Here is a 21,170-nt window from a genome sequence, read left to right as displayed (position 1 = left end):
ATTGATAGTTAACCATTAGATCTATGCCGTTAGGCTGCCGAATTAGGGACACAGAGCTTTCTTGTTCTTTTGCCTTAAATTTTTCTTACCCATACGCATTAGGTTTCTTTCTTTGCATACAATGCATGTCGTATAAGTTAATATTTTGCATATCATAGTTAGTCATTCACGTCATATTCATTGCATATCTTATAGCATCATGTTAGTATGAATCATCGCATTTTGTGCGTCTTCCTCACACATATTGCTCACGCCTTGTATGTCCATGCATTCTAATGATCATGCAACATTTATCCATGCAATGGAAACATGGCCATCTTTTTGCATGATGGTGCACATTGGGTTAGTGAATGTTAGCTCATCACCCCTTAAAAAAGGAAGGGAAAAAGCCTTTTATGGATATTAAAAATGACGTGCACAATCAAGCGAGGAATCTTTGTTTTCATCGCTCTTCGTGTTCATTAATCATAGCTCTAGCTCATTCATTGCATTCTTTCCTTAAACTAAAAAAAAAACCATTGTAATAAAAAACAAAGACCGCGCGTTACGACACCCTTACCGGATGCGTGCCAAGACCAAGATAATGAGTGAAATAGAGGAAGTGCAGGAACAAATGAAGGTCGATATGGAGGCCATGAAGGAGAAAATGATGACAATGATGGATATGAGGAAGATAATGGAGGTTAACACTGCTGTAGCTGCTGCTACCAGTACCACTACTGAGAGGGACCCAACTCACCAACCCGTTTTTAATCAAGAAAGTCACCTAGTGACGGATGTGGAAGGTCAAGGAGGTGTGACGGGGTAACTGCATATGGGCCTCAGTACACCCAAAGCCATAATAGATATACTTTTCCACCATATGTTCTGCCTCTTAACTATACACCACCCATGGTTGTACAGGTGTCTGCCGAGAATGTTACTAATCATATCCCTGTTTGTACTGAGAATCATCAAACTTAACCCAATCAGACTCAAGCCTATAACTCTAATGCTAGGGAGGAGGCACAAGAAGCTCCCATAGACCACACTATAACAGGTTTCGAGCCCCATCCAAGATATACTATTGAAGGGCATGCAGCTTTTGGCATCCCTACGTTGAACACTCCTGGAGCCTCTCAACATCACATGTTATCACAACCTTTGCATTTTGTGAGGGGAGAAGGGCCTCCTGTAGTATTTAAGAAGGAAAAGATTGAGCATATGGAGGATAGGTTACGCGCCATCGAAGGAGGAAGAAGTTCTGGTTTTGCCGACATGTTAGAGCTATGTTTGGTACCCGATGTGACTATTCCCCCGAAGTTCAAGGTGCCAGATTTTGATAAATACAAAAGGACCTCTTGCCCTAAGAACCACCTAAGGATGTATTGTAGAAGAATGGAGGCTTATGCGAAGGAGGAGAAGCTACTGATGCATTTTTTTCAAGAAAGCCTGGCTGGGGCGACTATTATCTGGTATACTAACCTGGAATCCACTCGAATCCGCTCTTGGAGGGATATGATGGATGCTTTCATTAGGCAGTACCAATACAACTCTGACATAGTGCCAAACAGAACGCAACTGCAAAACCTGTCCAAGAGAGACAATGAGTCTTTCAAAGAACATGTTCAAAGGTGGCGAGACCTAGCAGCTCAAGTAGTGCCCCCTATGGCAGAAAGAGAGATGATAACAATGATAATGGACACACTGTCGGTGTTCTACTATGAGAAAATGATAGGTTACATGCCTTTAAGTTTTGCAGATCTAGTGTTTCCTGGTGAGAGAATTGAAGCAGGTTTGAGGAAAGGGAAATTTAATTATGTTGCTTCTATGAATCCTAGTAATGAGGGACTCGAGAGGAGTGGTGAGAGGAAGAAGGAGGGAGAACCTCATGTTGTGGCTGCAATGCCCACGTGGCCAAACTTTCCATTAGCCCCTTATAATCCCATGTATCAATATCCTCCCCGGCAATATCACTACTCGGCCAATGTCAATCCTGCCCATTACCCACCACCCTACCAACCAAAAACACCCGGTCAGCCACAAAGGCCACCCCTAAATCGACCACAACATCCACCCGCAGCACATCCAAGACCAAACACCACCCCTAATACCAACCAAAACACCAATCAGGGAAGGAATTTCCCATAAAAGAATCCTATAGAATAACCCCAATCCCGATGTCATATGCTGACTTACTCCCTTATCTTCTCAATAATGCAATGGTAGCCATAAGCCTAGCAAAGATTCCTCAACCTCCATTTCCCCGAGGATACAACTCGAATGTGACATGTGCTTATAATGGGGGAGTTCTGGGGCATTCCATTAAGCACTATATGACCCTGAAACATAAGGTGCAAAGTCTGATTGATGTAGGCTAGCTGAGATTTGAGAAGGAAAATCACTTGTGAATTCTAACATTGTCAAGAGATACTATGCATGATGCTTGGGGAAATTTGAAGGTTGTTGCTGGATATTTCCAAGGACTCATAAGGATGTTCAGGTTTATGCTATTATTGTAGACAACAGTCACAATGCTAATAATATGGATGAATTTGATGTCATTGTCTCTCATTCTCTCACAATTACATCTTTGCATATTTATTTAACTTGATCTGGAATATGAATGTATGCCATTGGTTTGCTCACTCACATGACCTGCACTCTAGAGCCAACTTCCAAGTCTTCTCGATTAGAGATCGCACATTTAGCACGTTTGGTGGGGGTGCCATAAACGTTGATTAAAATTAAACAAAACACTTGATTGACTGTTTTGCTAAATGAATGTTAAGTACAAACATGCATCATCTTCAAGAGTTTTGCAAAAAAAAATAATTGAGTTGTTTGGGTTTTAATCGGTTGATTGAAAATCTTTTAAACTTTTCTCATCCTTGGAAATTCTTTTTCGAGAACCTACACAATTTCTTTCGGTTCTTCTTACTACAAGGTCATGACAAACGATAGCTATAGATACCGTTGAACCCTATACTAGGGCAATGATAGGAAATGCTCACCCGATAGGTTAAAAACCCGAAAAGGGCGACCTAGGAAAAGTTAGGGTTATAAAAAATTTGATGATAAAAAAAGGGAGGAAGAAGAAGGAAAGGGGAAAGGTGAGAAATGAAAGCGATTAGGGGCTTGTTCATCAGAGGTTTCATCCAAAAATCCAAACTGTAAAAGTCTAGTCAAGATTTGAAATGACACATGGCCATGTTTCTTTATCCTAAAAAACTAATTTATCCCTTGCTACCCATTATGAGCCAAATGCAATTATTTTCTTAAAAAAAAGAACCCAGAGTAAAAACCACCACTAAATTGGCAGGAAGAGCAATGAAAACAACACATGCATGAGGTTTACTAAGCTCTAGGTTAGGCAACAATGATGTAAAAAAAAGAGCAGAAAGCAAATCCACCAAAGGCGAGTAAAGCAGAAAAAAGAAAAAAAAAGACGAGTGTCCTCCAAATTTTACAAGGAAGGCACAAAAGTGCAATAAGGATTAATGTATAAGACAATTGGAGTAGAGCCCAACCCAAAAACTTGAAATGAATAAAAGTACAAGCAAGGCTCTTGAGGTTCTTACTCAATATAACTCTTAAACACTTTTTGAGTCTCTCTGATCCTTTCATTCATAGCCTTCTTACCCGTGACCACATTAATGGCCAATAAAGTCCATGTGGATCAAGAAATGACTAATTTTTCTTTTGATTTTGGATTTTGGAATAAATCCTGCACACAAAAAACCCAAGGTTAGCACTTGGACAACTTGAGAAGGAAACTCATTCAATAAGGAGCTCGTGGAAGACGACCAAAGGAAATTGTGATAGTAAAGTATGCACAACATTAGTTTCTCACTCCAAGCCAATGAGATTCCTTTTGAATCATAGGCCTCCATTGTTACATAATTCCTTTCGGGATCGGCCGATATCATCGAGCCTCAATAGGATCGATAAACCTATGGCATTTCTATGTGATCTTAGATCAGGAAAGTTTCACTCGGCCATATACCAAAGTGTAACTATCCATTTCCATCCCTTAAAGGTCCATGCAGTCAACCCAAGGCATAATATCTTCTTTGATGTGTAGAGTAATCGAAGTTTTAAACAAAAAAAAAGGGGCGAACCCTCAAATTAATGCTTTAGTCAACTAATTAAACGTGGAATGACTTTAATGCCATCTTCTGAAATTGCCAAAGTTTAAATCATAATAAACATACACTCTGAGAGGATATTTGAAGAGACCTACAAAAGATAATATGAGGTTGCATTAATCATTGTTTTTTCAGAAAGAGACAGTCAATCTGTGTTTTTCATACCAAAAATCAAAATCACCAAATGAAGAAAAAAGGTCATGAGCATTGCACAATTTTGATGATTCAAAACATTCTACATTGCTAGATGCAAAGCCTACATTTACTGCATTTCAAGATGAAGGTTGCATGCCTCTGCATTCCAAAACTCATATCAGGCTATAAGTGCATAGATTTCTCTTTATATACTAATTTCCAAAGTCCAATGTCCTATCTTTTGAGTTGAGGATGAGAGACCCTCTTATAGAGTCAACCTCTTGCTTTCTTATAAGGTTGAGCCCTTGGGTACTAGTACCTATTGGCATGTTTCATAGGACTCAACATCCTTTGTTTTTTGTTTCATAGGACTCAACGTCCTTTGCTTTATGTTTTCATAGGACTCAACATCCTTTATTGTTGTTTCATAGGACTCAACGTCCTCTGCCTTTATGTTTCCTTGGACTCAACGTCCTCCATCTTTATGTTTTCATAGGACTCAATGTCCTCCATCTTTATGTTTTCATAGGACTCAACGTCCTCCATCTTTATCTTTTCATAGGACTCAATGTTCTCTGTCTTTATGTGTCCAGAGGACTCAACATCCTCTATCTTTATGTTTCCTTAGACTTCAATGTCTTCTGTTTTTATGCTTTACAAGACTTCAATGTCTTTTGTTTTTATGATTTACAAGACTTCAATGTCTTTTGTTTTTATGATTTACAAATACTTCAATGTCTTCTGTTTTTATGCTTTTCAAAGACTTCAATGTCTTCTATTTTATGCCTTTGAAGACTTCAATGTCTTCTATTTTTATGCTTTTCAGAGACTTTGATGTCTTCTATTTTTACGCTTTACAAGACTTCATGTCTTCTGTTTTTTTATGCTTTACGAGACTTCGATGTCTTCTGTTTATGCTTTACAAGACTTCAAAGTCAATGTCCTCTGCTCTTTATGCCCTATCAGACTTCAATGTCCTTCTGTTTTATCAGTTGCACTAGTTTGTTTTCTTTGTCATGAGGCTTTGAATAACAAGATTGCTCGAATAAATTAGTGTCATTATCTTTACTTTTTTTATTTTCAATAAAAGATAAGTAAAGAGAGGAAACTGTCAAACCCTAATTTCATCTAGGTATAATGCGTTTATCATTCGAGTATAATGCTTTTATCATTTGAGTATAATGTTATGATCATTACCAATCGAATTACGGTGTTTGGCACTGGTTATGGTGCAAGGCGAAGGGGTCACTTAGGGTTTTGATGGTTGTTTGTTAGATCTAGAAACAAATCCACAAGGAAGGGTAAAATGGTAATTTCATAAATTTTTCTGACCCTAAATTTGCCCAAACTAGCATCTAGCTCGCCTTGGCTAAGAGGAAACTTTAGCCCTAAGCAAGCAACTCGCCTGGGCGAGCTCCAGCTTGCTTGGGCGAGTTTCCCCTGCACTAAATGGAATTTTCTATAAATAGCCCTGCAAGGGAAGAGGAAAAGTGGAGCCGAGGCGCTGCAGAATTGTGTCTGTGGATTGTTTCCTATGCCAGTTCTCTTATTAGTCTTGTGCTCTGCACAATGATCGATTAGTTTTTCTTAAAAGATTGGATGTAACCTCTATACACTTGCGGGTCCCTTTTATATTATGTATGTATTAATCTTTTCTACTCATTATTGGTAATTTCATTCTACGCGTAATTCTCTATCCTAGTTGATCACTAGTGTCATGAAATTGGATTTTAAGTGAGATCAGAAGGTAATCTTAGAATCCAAACCGAATGATTTTACTCTTTATGTTACGTTGTTGGGAATAGAGCATAACGTCTTGATTACAAAAAAGCATGAGAATAAAATTGTAATGCTGGGGTATTTAGTGCATATGTGAGGGATCGATATTCACTAAGTATTCTTAGGTTCCAAGTGTGAAGGATCGACTTGTGATAACTATATATGCATCAATAATGTTAGAAAATGATTTCTATATGGTATGAACGATGAAATCCAATCCTATATTTCTTGAATTAATTTAAATTCGTTTCCATAATTTACGATTTCTGACGCACTAAATTTCATTATTTCTCGTATTTTTCATGATTTTTGTATTTATGTTGTTCCCGCGATTCCGTTATGTTTACTTCCTTTTACTTTAAGTTGTCAGGCTAAGTCTCAAACTTGCCAATTAATTCTCCAAGAGCATTTTGTTGTTGTAGCGCCCGATGCTGGGTCCTGGACTCGCCTCGCGCGCTCAGAGATATTCATCATATTCATAATAGGTGGATATAAAGGATATCCGACCAACGAACAAAACCAAATCAAAAAGAAATCAATTCACAAGCAAACTTATTTTCGTCAAATATCACTTGAGATCTTTTCAAGGTCCAGCGCCTTAAAGACTTTTCTTTTGTAATTACGACATATCTCTCAAAAAAGTTAAAATCAATTCAACACACAAACTTTTTTTGTAAAGAACTACGTAAGTCTGATTTCCTCATTGCACCTGGGGATACGTAGGAGCAAGGGCAACACCCTTGTCGATTCAAAAAAATAATAAAAAAGAGAATTCACTGCTCTTGGGAAAATAAATAATTTTGAAGTTACATTTTGCTTACTCGATTAAAGGTTGTCATTCTTTGTGATGACCGTATTGGGTGCTAACACCTTCCCTATACGTAAACAACTCCCAAACCTCTTTTTTTCAAAATTCGCAAACCTTCTTTTTGGTTTTTTTCTAACGTTTTCCATAAATAAGCGTTGGTGGCGACTCCCACTCATTTTCTTCATAGAAGACAAAATCGCAGACCTTCTCTTCTATGTCCTAGTCAAACATTTGAGTGTGAGTGATCTTTCCTTTTATTGATGAATTATCCGTTCCTCCTTTTGGACATTCGTGGAAGGCTTAATCATTCGACCACTTGGATAATTACCATTCTTCATGTTAATCCTCAAAATTTTCATGCCATTTTCCACCTTGAATTCAACCATCTATTTGCTTTCATCTTGAATATGTTCTTTGCCAATAATTAGCAATCTCATACTAGGATTAATTGTTTCCTTATGATGCTTATGATTAGGTTGTTGGCATATAGCCATTATGGACCCCATTTATGAGGTTTTAGGATCTGTCAAACATTTGTTATTCATTGTTGCAGAGAAACCTTATTGACACATATTTGCCTCAACAAGGCGGATGTAATGCTACCTCCCAAAGGGCATTGGATAGAAGACTTCAAGAAGATTGAGCCAGAGATACAGGAGAAGGCCGAGTGTTCTCATGAGCCTTAAGGTAGATTTTAGGCCCATGGGCTAAATATGAGCCCACTTATCTTTGTACATATTAGATTAGGGTTTCATTATTTTTGGGCCTTGTATTTAGGGCTCCATAGTGTAGGGAGGGTACCCTAGTAATGTAGGATTTTTCAGCCCTTGCATTTTAATGCACCTAGACTAGTTTTTGTATTAGGGGTAATTTTATAATTTCACATGCATTAAGTGCACTATTTGATGTGTGTGTTGGGAGAGAAATTTAATTGAATTGCGAGAAGCCCAATCCAATTAAATTTCGAACAAGCCTAAGGGGGAGGTGAGCATTTTCTTGTTACACCCCATTGCCACATCATATAGTCACTTTGTGTTAAACCAGCGGCCTCAATAACTTAAGAGGGATAGGCTCATAATGCAGAAGAAGTAGCAATCAATTTAATAATGTTCTCTAAACATGAAAGACAAAATTGATTGCAACAAAATAAATGAGATAAGGGAAGAGAGAATGCAAACACATTTTTATACTGGTTCGGCAAAGTCCGTGCTTGCCTACGTCCAGTACTCAAGCAACCCACTTGAGATTTTCCACTCCCTTTGTAAAAATCCGTTTACAAAGTCTGAACCACACAGGGACAACCCTTCCCTTGTATTCAGGAATCCTTTACAACAAGAGACCCACGATCTCTTAATCCCTTTTCAGAAGTAAGAAGAAGAGACGAAGAAATCTCTTTAAAAGAGAAAGATATTACAATTGAAGATCAATCAAGATTCCTTATTGAATATGCAAGTGTTTGACCAAGGAATCTTTTTGAGAGGATAAGACATTTCAGTTCAGAAAAACTCTCTCTACCAATTTTGTCCCAAGTCACACATATATATAGGCCTTTGATGGCCATTCAAAATCCAAATGATAAGATGTGGCTATTGGCGATATTCCTTGAAAATCCTCTCTAGTAATCGATTACAGCATTAGTGTAATTGATTACACAGTTATTTTTCTTGAATAATTGTGACTCTTCATTTAAAATTTGAATTCCCAACGTTCAGAGTCTCTGGTAATCGATTACATATGATGTGTAATCGATTACACACTTTCCAACCATTGGTAATCGATTACATGTATTGGTAATCGATTACATGTGCCTTGGATGACTTGAAAGCTTTCGTTTTGAGGCAAGGCTTGATCTTGAAGAAATCTTGAATCAAGGCTTTGCTTGTTGAAAAAATCTTGTATTAATCTTGAAGCAAATGAGCCTTGTTTGATTCTTCTTTTGACATCATCAAAATCATGTATACATACCTTCACATTCTCCCCCTTTTTGATGATGACAAACATGTGATCTCTTCTCGACATCATCAAAGCTTGCATGACTTACATTCTCCCCTTTTTTGATGATGACAACCACCTGTAGGTTAGGAGCAACAAGAATAACAACAACAAAAAAGAATATCCATTTATATATAGTTTTACTCCCCCTTTGTATTGCAATGATTTCTTATATGAGATATGAAGATTTCATAGATTTCATATATAAAAAGTTGTCTCATAAAGATTTCATATATCTTTTATCTATCTCTCCCCCTTTGTCAACATCAAAAACAAATCATGAATAGAAAGGAGAAAGATGTTACTGTTGGATCGAGTGGCCTCAGAATAATTAAGAAGAGGGGGTTGAATTAATTATTCCTAAACCTTTACTAATTAAAAAATTACTCTTCTAAGGCTTTTACTAAGTTGTTAAGAGAATAAGGAGTAGAAGAGAAACTTAATAGAAAGTAAAAGCGGAAATTAAATGCACAGCGGAAAGTAAAAGAGTAGGGAAGAAGGAGACAAACACACAAGAGTTTTTATACTGGTTCGGCAACAACCCGTGCCTACATCCAGTCCCCAAGCGACCTACGGTCCTTGAGATTTCTTTCAACCTTGTAAAAATCCTTTTACAAGCAAAGATCCACAAGGGATGTACCCTCCCTTGTTCTCTTTGAACCTAGTGGATGTACCCTCCACTAGAACTGATCCACAAGAGATGTACCCTCTCTTGTTCTCAGTCAACAACCCAAGTAGATGTACCCTCTACTTGTACCACAAAGGATGTACCCTCCAATGTGTTAAGACAAAGATCTCAGGCTGTTAAACCTTTGATACTTTGTGAATGGGGATACAAAAGAATTCTCAGGCGGTTAGTCCTTTGAACACTTTTGTATTAGGGAAAGGGAAGAATCAAAAGAATTCTCAGACTGTGTCGTTTTGAATTATTTGACAAGGGAGAAGGGAGACACAAAAGAATTCAGGCGGTTAGTCCTTTGTTCTTTTGGAAAAGGGAGAAGAGATACACAAAAAGAATTCAGGCGGTTAGTCCTTAGCGAATTCTTTTTGGCAAAGGGAGAAGAGATGAAAAGAATGAGTAGCACAAGTTTTCAAGGTTTAGAAAACCAAAAAACTTCAGAAAGCTTTTGGTACAAAGAAGAAGAAGAAGTTCAAAGAGATTCAAGGCTTGTAAAGGATTGTAAGAGATTGATTGGAAAAGTATTCAAGATTGAATGAATGAATGTATTGAAAAGCAAATCAAAGCCTTGCTTTTATAGACTCTTCATGTCTGGTCAAGAGAACCATTTGGAAGAGTTATGACTTTTAGAAAAACTTAAAACCAATGCGAAAAACTCAAAAACCTTTTGAAGAGTTACATCTTTTGATTTATTCAGAAACAATCACTGGTAATCGATTACCAAATCAGTGTAATCGATTACACAAAGCTTTTATGTGAAAGGATGTGACTCTTCACTTTTGAATTTGAATTTCAACGTTCAAAGGCACTGGTAATCGATTACCAAAACATTGTAATCGATTACAGCCTTTTGAAATTAATTGGAACGTTGTAAATTCAATTTGAAAACTTTTTCAAAAACATTTTGCTACTGGTAATCGATTATAGCAATCTAGTAATCGATTACCAGAGAGTAAAAACTCTTTGGTAAACATGTTTTGAGAAAAATCCATGTGCTACTCAATTTTTGAGAAAACCTTTTCATACTTATCTTGATTAAGTCTTCTCTTGATTCTTGAATCTTCAGTCTTGAATCTTGATTTTGATTCTTGACTCTTTAACTTTCCTCTTGAGTCTTGAATTGTTCTTGATTCTATCTTGATCACTTGAGTTGTTCTTTGATTGATCTTTGAGCTTTTTGTCATCACCTTTGTCATCATCTTTTGTTATCATCATTGTTATCATCAAAACATCTTTGAATGAATCTTGATTCACCATGAAGCTTTGCTTCTACAGTTACCACTTGTTGCAATGTATGAGAATCAAGTGATACCAAAAGGCATTAAAACAATCATTCAATATTAATCAAGCAAAAACAAGTGCAATAACACATCAATCAAAAACACAAATAATCAAACACACAATCAAAAGCAATCAACAAAACACAATCAAAAACAATTATCAAAGACAATCAACATAACTATCAATCATAATCATCAATGACAATAAAAAATTTAAGCAGAAAACAAGCATCAAAACTCAATCAAAAGTTAACAATCATAGACAAAATTCATCAAAAGTAATCAATCAAAGATAGATAAAAGATATATGAAATCTTTATGAGACATCTTTTTATATATGAAATCTATGAAATCTTCAAATGTCTCATATAAGCAAACATTGCAAATCAAAGGGGGAGTAAAACTATATACAAATGGATATTTTCTTGTTTTTGTTGCTCCTAACCTACAGGTGGTTGTCATCATCAAAAAGGGGGAGAATGTGAATCTATGTATACATGATTTTGATGATGTCAAAAGAAGAATCAAACAAGGCTCATTTGCTTCAAGATTAATACAAGATTGTTTCAACAAATAAAGCCTTGATTCAAGATTTCTTCAAGATCAAGCCTTGCCTCAAAACGAAAGGTTTCAAGTCATCCAAGGCACATGTAATCGATTACTAATGGTTTGAAAGTGTGTAATCGATTACACATCATATGTAATCGATTACTAGAGACTCTGAACGTTGGGGATTCAAATTTTAAATGAAGAGTCACAACTGTTCAAGAAAAATAACTGTGTAATCGATTACACTAATGTTGTAATCGATTACCAGAGAGGATTTTCAAGGAATATCGCCAACAGTCACATCTTATCATTTGGATTTTGAATGGCCATCAAAGGCCTATATATATGTGTGACTTGGGATGAAATTGGTAGAGAGTTTTGCTGGTCCAGAATGTCTTATCCTCTCAAAAGAAAATGAGAGAGATTCCAAGAGAACTTCATTGTCAAATGCTCTCTCAAAAGAAACTCTTGGGCAAACACCTGCAAATCCATTAAGAGTTCATCCATGGACATCAATTGTAATATCCTTCTCTTCAAGAGAGAATTCTTCTTTCTTTCTTCTCATACAAAGAGATTGTTTAAGGGACCGAGGGTCTCTTAAGTTGTAAGAATTCCTGAACACAAGGGATGGGTTGTCCCTGTGTGGTTCAGAAGTTGTAAAGGAATTTACAAAGAGAAAGGAAAATCTCAAGTGGGTTGCTTGAGTACTGGACGTAGGCATGGACTTTGCCAAACCAGTATAAAATTGTGTTTGCATTATGTCTTCCCTTATCTCATTTATTTTGTTGCAATCAATTTTGTCTTGCATGTTTAAAGAACATTATTAAATTGATTGCTACTTCTTCTGCATTCTAAGCCTATCCATCTTAAGTTATTAAGGTTGATGGTTTAACAAGTGGTATCAGAGCGAGATTCTTGTATAAATTTTAAAAACTTCAAGAATAGATATGGCCTCATTCAACTTTCCATTTCCTGAGGGAAAATCTGTTAATGGGCTTCTTATGTTCAATGGTGAGGGTTACCATTATTGGAAAACCCAAATGCAGATCTTTAAAGAAGCCATTGATTTAAAGATATGGGAAGCCATTGAATATGATTCCTTTATTCCTACAAGGGTAGAGAGAAATGAAACTACATAAAAAAACTAGAGAAGAAAGAAGATGATGATGCAAGAAGAAAGAAGAAGATTCCTCCTTAGCCCCAAAATGTTGAATGCGATTAATCTGGGCACATGAGATTCAATTGTCCTGTCTTCAAAAGAAGAATGAAAAATCTGACAAGAGGAATTTCAAAGAAAAGAAAGAAAAGAAAGTATACATCACTTGGGAAGATAATGTCATAAATTCTTCAAGTGATTCACAGAATAAAATCATAAGTCTGGGTATCATGATGAAAGACTATGAAAACGGAGAAGAGCAAAGTTGATACATTGATAGCAATTTCTCCAAACACATGGCATGCATCAAAGTTTGTTCATATTTCTCCCCAAGATAAGTGGATATGTGATTTATGAAGACAATAAACAAAGGCCACATTTCTCCCCAAGAAAAGTGAATCTCAAGATAGTGAATATGTGATTTATGGATACAACAAGCAAAGGTCACTTGATCAACAAGCCTAACAAGTAATATCAAATGATACCAACAGGCCACAAGGTCTAACACTTTGTGCATGTCCTTCATGCTTTACATGCCTCATGACACCTAAGCACACTTAGTGGAGAATCTTGGACTTGATATTGGATTAGTGGGTTGAACCACAATTGACATTCAATAATCATAATTAGTAAAATTTTGGCTCCAAATTTGGCTCCACAAATTCAAATTCAAATTCAAGTAAAATTTGAATAGAAATTCAAATTTCCTTCCGATTTAGTGTGACACTTAAGCTATAAATAGAGGCCTTGAATGTGCAGTTTTTCAACTTTGATTTTTGAGAAATTAGATTTCAAAGTTCAGACCTCATTCTCCCTTTTCTCTCTCTCAAATTTTCGTTCCCCTCTCTCCTTCTCCCTCCACTCATCTTCTCCTACCTTCAAGCTCTTATCCATGGCTTCCTATGGTGGTGAGCATGTTCCTGACTCATCTTCCCCTTGAAGTGGCATCTCTAATCACCTTTCCTCCTTCTCCATTCCGCTGCCATTGATCTTCAAGAAGCAAAGGACTCCATTGATAAAGAAGATCCAAGGCCTACAAGCTCTACATGGAGCTACATTATGTGGTATCAGATCATCTTCCTCTAGGTGATGTTTTGTTACTTCCTCTATCTTTTTGTTCAGTCAATTCACTTTAATTTCTTGTTCTTCATCTTCTTTTCCATGTATCTCCTCCATTTTCTTGTGGTTTGGTTCTGTTTAGAGTAGATTCAAAAAATAAATAAACCAATTAAATCTTAAATCTACACTTGTTCTTGCATTTCTATGGTTCGAATTTTATAGATCTACTCTTGAATCATGTTTTTGCATTGATTTCAGGTTATATCATTTTTCAGTCATAATCTTCTTGTGCTGAACCTTTATATCTCAATTTTCTTGCAAAATATTGATTAGAAAGGAAAACACAAAAATTTAATTCATGTTGTCTTAGAGTCATATTTAGTCATAATAATTGTCACATTATGTTCTAAGTTTCTATTGAATTTTGATTTTGTTGATTGAATTCTAGATACATTTGTTCATGTATTCTTGAAATTCGTAGCCTATCATTTGAATTTTGAGTCTAATTCATGCATGTTATTCATAGCCTATCAATTCCTAGAAGTAGTCTTGTTGTTGAACTTTTTTTTTCTAAGTTTCTTATATGATGCCTATGAATAAACTAAGTTGTGGTGCTGCATTGTGGCTGGATTTGTGAATCAAAATAAGTCTTAATCTCTCTTGAATTGTGTTATCCAAGACAATTGAGCATAAGTGTTGGATTTCCCCTGCAGTTACTTTTTGGTCCACTTTTTCTTTATACAAATATGTTCAAGGGAAATTTGATTTGCCGGAAAGCGCACCGGGTTGTCAAGTATTTAAAATTAAAATGGATAAATCTGAGTATCGAACTCAGGGAACTAGTATTAGACAGGGTTAAATTCATAAATAAGGCATTATTGAAGGAAACATTGATAATTGATGATTTAGAACAAAATTAAACTAAGTCTAGGCTAAAAATAGTAAAAATGCAAGTAAGATTGGTAGCAGTAGGTAAAGGTGTTGGGTCTTTCTAACAAACCAGCTGATGTATATAAAGATGTTTCTCCAATCAATCATGCTTGTGTGTTCTATGCTATAGCCTAAATTACTAAATCTCGATCCCTAGTTAGACTGAATCAATCCAAGTTTCATCCTCAGATCCCTCTTGTTGGACTAGACTTAATTTAGACAGCCCTCCTAGGTTTAGACTAACTTAAACTAAGTTTCATCCTCAGATCCCTCTTGTTGGACTAGACTCAGCTTAAATAGTTTGCGAAAGTTTAGATTAATTTAGCCTAAGCTTTGTCCTCAAATCCCTCTTGTTGGACTAGACTTAGACCAAACAACATTATTGTAATAACATATTTAAAACCAAAACTTAATCCACAGATCACTCATTTAAGACTAAGTTTCAATCCTGCTTCATTTAAGTTCTAAGGCAACAAAATATTTCCCAATGCTAAAGTCACCTAACTATGCACACAAATGGTTGATCAGACCAAGAGCATACAGAATTTAAGCACTGAAAGAAGCATTGAACACAAGAAACACAATCAATTAGATATTAAAGTAATTACATTAGTTGTTCTTTAGAAATCCCCAACAAGGGTGTTTAGCCAGCCATTACAGAAAAACCCTAACAATAATGAGATTAAGAGTAGAGAATATTGCTCCATACACAAGAAGGGGGATCCCTCCTCCTCTTCTCAGCATTTCACAATCACTCTACAACTCACTAATCTCTCTGTAATTACACAACCTAGGTATCTCTGCAAAAGTTGCTCCTCTTGCTGCCTCCAGAGCTCTTTTCCAGAAATAGGCACTGTGGTGGGCTCTGACTTCTATGTGTGATGGCGATTCTCTGGATTCTTACCCTAATTCTGCATAAAATAGCTTTAAATAGGCTCTGAACCCGCAACGTTGCGCTTAGCGCCACCCTCGCGCTTAGCGCGAGTAAGTGGATTTAAGCTTAGCACCAGTCGTGCGTTGAGCCTGGCTAAAGACAACTACTATGCTTAGCACACTAATCTCGCGCTTAGCGCACTAATCTCGCGCTTAGCGCGCGACCCTGATATTGATGCTCTGCCAGATTCTTTTGTCACGCTAAGTGCACTGAAGCTGCGCTTAACGGTGGATGCGCGCTTAGCCTAACTAATGAGCTAAGCTCAAATGTCACTTTTAGCACTTCATGACTTAGCCTCTTTTTCACCTGAAATTGCACAGATTTCATCATTAAATCCAATGGAAATATTCTAGAGACAACTTTAACCATAAAACAAGATTTATTTACAAAATAACCATAAATTGGGGAACTATACAAGTTTTGGAAAATGTTTTCTATACAAAAGTTAGTCGTATAAGATGATTAACAATAAGCAAACACAAATTATAACTATCCAAGCCTTAAGTAACATAAACATTACTCTTGATTTCTAGGTTGAAATTTTGGTTGTTGTCAATTCTGGCACACCGTCTTCTTAACTCCACTATAGCTTGAATACTTCAATTTTTAAGCTGAAATTTTAACTAGATAAAATAGACATGTGGACGAAAACAATCAAAAACTAATGAAAACTAAATGAGCGAGAAAGGGTGATAAATATTAACGTCAAAATACACGTCCATAACAGCAAAAAAAATATGTATGCTTGATTTGCTTGAAAATAGTTCATTATTTTGAGTTGTATTACAAGCCTATTTCAGTTCTTGGAGTTTTTCATCTTTTAGATGTGTTGCCAAATTGACATAACTATAATTTTTCTTTGAGTTTTTTTTTTAATTTGATGATGACAATCATTATCAAGCAAATTTTTTTTTTACATTATCAAAACCTGCATGATTCACATTATCCCCCTTTTTTTATGATGACAACCATCTGTATGTTAGGAGTAAAAACAAAAGAATATCTATCTGTATAGTTTACTCCCCCTTGATTTTGCAATGATTGCTTATATGGAACAGTTGAAGATTGCATAGATTTCATATATAAAAAAGTTGTATCATAAACCCTTACTATCTTATCTTTTATCTATCTCTCCCCCTTTGTCAACATCAAAAACAAATCATGAGCAGAGAAGAGAAAAGCATTCAGCAATTTATAATGAATTAAAAGAGTAGAGAATGTCATGCTGTTCAAGTATCATTTTATGGCCTAAAAGAAAATGTTACCGCTTGTTGGAATATATGAGAATCAAATGATATCAAAAAGCATTTATCACATAATTGATGAATACTTAATAAACTATGCTTAAGATCATCAATAAGTAAAGCATTTTCTATGGAGGTAAAGGGATTCGTACCTATTTTTCCAACTCCAACAATTTTACCTTTGTTTGTTGTCTCCTTAGATCACATATTCACTATCTTTGGGAGAAATATGAATAAACTTTGATGCATCTCCCGCCATGTGTTTGGAGCAACCGCTATCAATGTGCCAACTTTGCTTCAAGGAGTCCATCATTCATATAATCATATTTTGATTTTAGTACCCAAATTTTCTTGGGTCCTTGTATGTTAGTTTTGAGTAAGAATCCTTTTGGAACCCATACCATTTTTCTAATGGTACTACTATTCTTTCTAATATAACATGTGATGCACTATGATCATTCTTACCACAGTAAAAGCATGTTAACAAGGGAGAACTAGCCTTTTGAGTGGAGGCAAAGAAATTTTTATGCATCTTTTGTTGATTTTCAGGATTATATCCTAATCCAGCTTCATCAAAAACACATCTTTGTTTGCCAAATATAATATCTAAATTATTTTTACCAAGAGTAAATTTGGCAAGAGCAATTTTTAAATCTTCAATTTATTCTTTAAATTTATCACAACATTCACATGAAGGAGATGTTTTATTGTTTCCTTGTATTAAGCATTTTGTAGAAAATTGATTTTTATCTACTGATTTTAAAATTTTTACTTCAGATTTAAGATTTTCTAACTCTAAATTTAATTTCAAAATTTCCTTTTCTAAACTTGAAATAGTTTACTTAGAATATGAAACTAATTTGGAAAGTTTGATAGATTCTTTATACAAATCATTCAATGCATCTTGAAGTTCATCAAAAGAAATAGATAAGTCATAGTTAGAAGACATTATCTCTTCTTCGCTTTCATAGTCTTTCACCATGAGACCCATATTTATGATTTCATTTTCTGAATCACTTGAAGAATCCATGTTATTATCTTCCCAAGTGATGTATGCTTTCTTTTCTTTGAAATTCCTCTTGTCGGATTTTTCCATTCTTCTTTTAAAGATAGGACAATTGAATCTCCTGTGCCCAGGTTGATCGCATTCATAGCATTTTGGGGCTAAGGAGGAATCTTCTCCTTTCTTCTTTGGATTGATGTTTGATATCCTTTGATTTCCTTTGTTTCTTTGAAATTTATTGAATCTCTTCACAAAAAACTTAAATCATCATCTTCTTCTATTTCATTCAAGTCCTCTTTGTCACTTTCTTCTTGAATAGAAGACGATGAGGCTTTGATTGCTATTCCTTTCCTCTTTTTATCATTCTATTCATGTTGATGGAGTCTCATAAGTTCCATTTCATGTTCTTGAAGTTTTCCAAAGAGAGTGGCAAGAGACATATTAGTGAGATCTCTTGATTCTGCAATTGTTGTTACTTTTGGTTGACATTGCCTACTTAAACATCTTAGTACTTTGTTAATGAGATCTTCATTAGGAAATATTTTTCCCAACGATGCAAGATGATTAACTATATGAGTAAATCTCTTTTGCATATCTTGTATGGTGTCATATTGATTCATTCTAAACAGTTCATATTCATGTGTGAGAATGTTTATTCTAGATCTCTTGACATTAGTTGTGCCTTCATGGGTTACTTGTAATGTATCCCACATTTCTTTTGCATTTTTACAGTTTGAGACTCTTAAATATTCATCCATGCCTAATGCAAAAGTGATTATATTTTTTGCCATTAAATTGTATTGAACCTTTCTTCTTTCATCATCATCTCATTCTTCTCTAGGTTTTTCTATAGTTGTATTTTCCACTACCATTGTAGGAATGAAGGGACCAATTTCAATGGCTTCCCATATATTTAAATCTGCGGCTTCTATAAAGATCTGCATTCGGGTTTTCCAATAGTGGTAACCCTCGCCATTGAAAACAAGGGGCCTATTAATAGAATTTCCCTCGAGAAATGAAAAGTTATATGAGGCCATAATTATTCTTGAAGTTTTTAAATTTTAGACAAGAATCCTGCTCTGATACCACTTGTTGGACAAGTGGCCTCAATAACTTAAGAGGAGGGGTGAATTAAGTTTCAAAATTTCCCACTAACAAACTTTAAACCCCCTTTTAAATGATAGGCTTAGAATGCAAAAGAAGAAGAAGAAGAAGAAGAAGCAATCAATTTAACAATCTTCTTTTAAAGGCGCAAGACAAAGTAAACTGCAGTAAAATAACTGAGAGGAGGGGTGAATTAAGTTTCAAAATTTCCAACTAACAAACTTTAAACCCCCTTTTAAATGATAGGCTTAGAATGCAAAAGAAGAAGAAGAAGAAGAAGAAGAAGCAATCAATTTAACAATGTTCTTTTAAAGGCGCAAGACAAAGTAAACTACAGTAAAATAACTGAGATAAGGGAAGAGAGAAATTTAAACTCAATTTATACTGGTTCGACCACTTCTCGTGCCTAGGTCCAGTCCTCAAGAAATCCACTTGAGATTTTCCACTATCTTCTGTAAATTCTTTACAGACTTTGAACACACCTTGGGATCCCACACCCTTGTGTTCAAGATTCTCCAAGAGACAACCCGTCTCTTCATTACAATTGACTTTCTGAGATGAACAAAATTATTTCTCTCCTTTAGAGTGGATGACACAAATTGAAGTTCCTAGAGGAATTTCTCTCTTTTAAAGATGATAATGAAATTTGAAGTTCTTAGATGAATTCTCAATAGATTTGCAAGTGTTTTCCCAAGAGTTGTTGAGAGAGCATTTGGCAATGTAGTTCTCTTAGAATATTTCTCTCTTACTTTTTGAAGTCATACACACATATATATAGGCCCTTCGTGCCTTTTCAAAATGGTTTGAAGAGACGTGTCTTTTCAAAAAGCTTTTTCTGAAATTCTTCACTAGTAATCGATTACAAGTTTCTAGTAATCGATTACACAGGTTTCTGGTAATCGATTACAGGTTTCTAGTAATTGATTACACTAAGTATGAACCCACTTATCTTTGTACATATTAGATTAGGATTTCATTATTTTTGGGCATTGTATTTAGGGCTCCATAGTGTAGGGAGCGTACCCTAGTAAAATAAGTTTTTCAACCCTTGTATTTTAGGGCACCTAGACTAGTTTTTGTATTAGGGGTGATTTTATAATTTCACATGCATTAAGTGCACTATTTGATGTGTATGTTGGGAGAGAAATTTAATTAAATTGGGAGAATCCCAATCCAACTAAATTTCGGACCAGCCTAAGAGGGAGGTGAGCATTTGCTTGCTACACCCCATTGCCACATCATATAGTCATACTTTGTGTATGTCCTTCATGTTTTACATGCCTCATGACACCTAAACACACTTAGTGGAGAATCTTGGACTTGATCTTGGATTGGTGGGCTGAACCATAGCTGAAATTCACTAATCATAATCAGTGAAATTTTGGCTCCAAATTTGGCTCCACAAATTCAAGTGAAATTTGAATAGAAATTCAAATTTTCCTCCAATTTTGTGTGACACTTAGGCTATAAATAAAGGCCTTGTGTGTTCATTTTTCCAACTTTGATTTTTGAGAAATTAGATTTCAAAGTTCAGCCCTCATTCTCCCTCTTCTCTCTCTCAAAATTTTGTTTCCCTCTCTCCATTTCCCTCCATTCATCTTCTCTTACCTTCAAGCTCTTGTCCATGGCTTACTATGGTGATGAGCTTGCTCCTGACTCATCTTCCCCTTGAAGTGGCATCTCCAATCACCTTTCCTCCTTCTCCATTCCGCTATTATTGATCTTCAAGAAGCAAAGGACTCCATTGATGAAGAAGATCCAAGGCCTACAAGGTCTACATGGAGCTACATTAAAGGCCACTTTATAATCTCATGAGGTGTCCAGGTTGGTCGTGGGACTAAGGACTTCAACCTCCCCAACCTCTCAGATATAATAATTCTAGGTTAACCAATCGATCCTGTCAGCTTATTCCATTTGCCAAGTAGTTCATTCCTTTTTCCTATTAGGGTTGCATAAAACCATATTGATGTCTATTAACTCATTGACAAGTGCACCAAATTGTCTCAAGTAGTAAAGTACTCGAAAGTCCGAGTGTTGAATCCACAGGAACTTTGTTTGTACTTAGATTAATTCAAATCCAATTTACAAGCAAGAGATGAGGAATTTAAAATAGAAGATAAAGAGAGGTAGGAGATAAGATAAAGATTTAAAATAAAAGATAAGAGATTAGAAAATAAAATAAATAAGAGATTTTTAATGTAAAAGATAAGAAAAATATAAGATAAAAATGATGATAAAAAGATAAATTTAGAATTTAAAATATGTTGGGGCCTAGCATGCCTAATTATCCTTTATGCAATATTAATGTGTTTCACTATTTAATACTATTCCAATTTCCACCTAAATCTACTAACATACTCAACCCTGATCCCTCATGATGAAGAACCTAAT

General features: G+C 35.5%; 1 protein-coding gene across 1 annotated transcript; it reads left to right on the top strand.

The window, feature by feature from the left end:
- The first annotated feature begins 562 nt into the window (after positions 1-562).
- LOC114398588 lies at positions 563-2,130 on the top strand. Its single transcript, XM_028360769.1, has 2 exons — positions 563-804; positions 999-2,130. Exons 1-2 carry the CDS (start codon positions 563-565, stop codon positions 2,128-2,130), a joined length of 1,374 nt encoding a protein of 457 aa, XP_028216570.1.
- Positions 2,131-21,170: the final 19,040 nt, after the last annotated feature.

The sequence above is a fragment of the Glycine soja genome, chromosome 19 (genome assembly GCF_004193775.1).
Source record: "Glycine soja cultivar W05 chromosome 19, ASM419377v2, whole genome shotgun sequence".
Classification (NCBI taxonomy): Eukaryota; Viridiplantae; Streptophyta; class Magnoliopsida; order Fabales; family Fabaceae; genus Glycine; species Glycine soja.
The sequence above is the reverse complement of the archived record's forward strand: the minus strand, read 5'-3'. Positions and strand labels throughout refer to the sequence as shown.

Bases quoted from the DNA above. Each gene is read 5' to 3' on its own strand.
- LOC114398588 (XM_028360769.1), top strand. From the start codon at position 563: ATGCGTGCCAAGACCAAGATAATGAGTGAAATAGAGGAAGTGCAGGAA. The intron at 805-998 runs GTAACTGCATAT...CTCTAATGCTAG, and splicing joins GGTCAAGGAGGTGTGACGGG to GGAGGAGGCACAAGAAGCTC.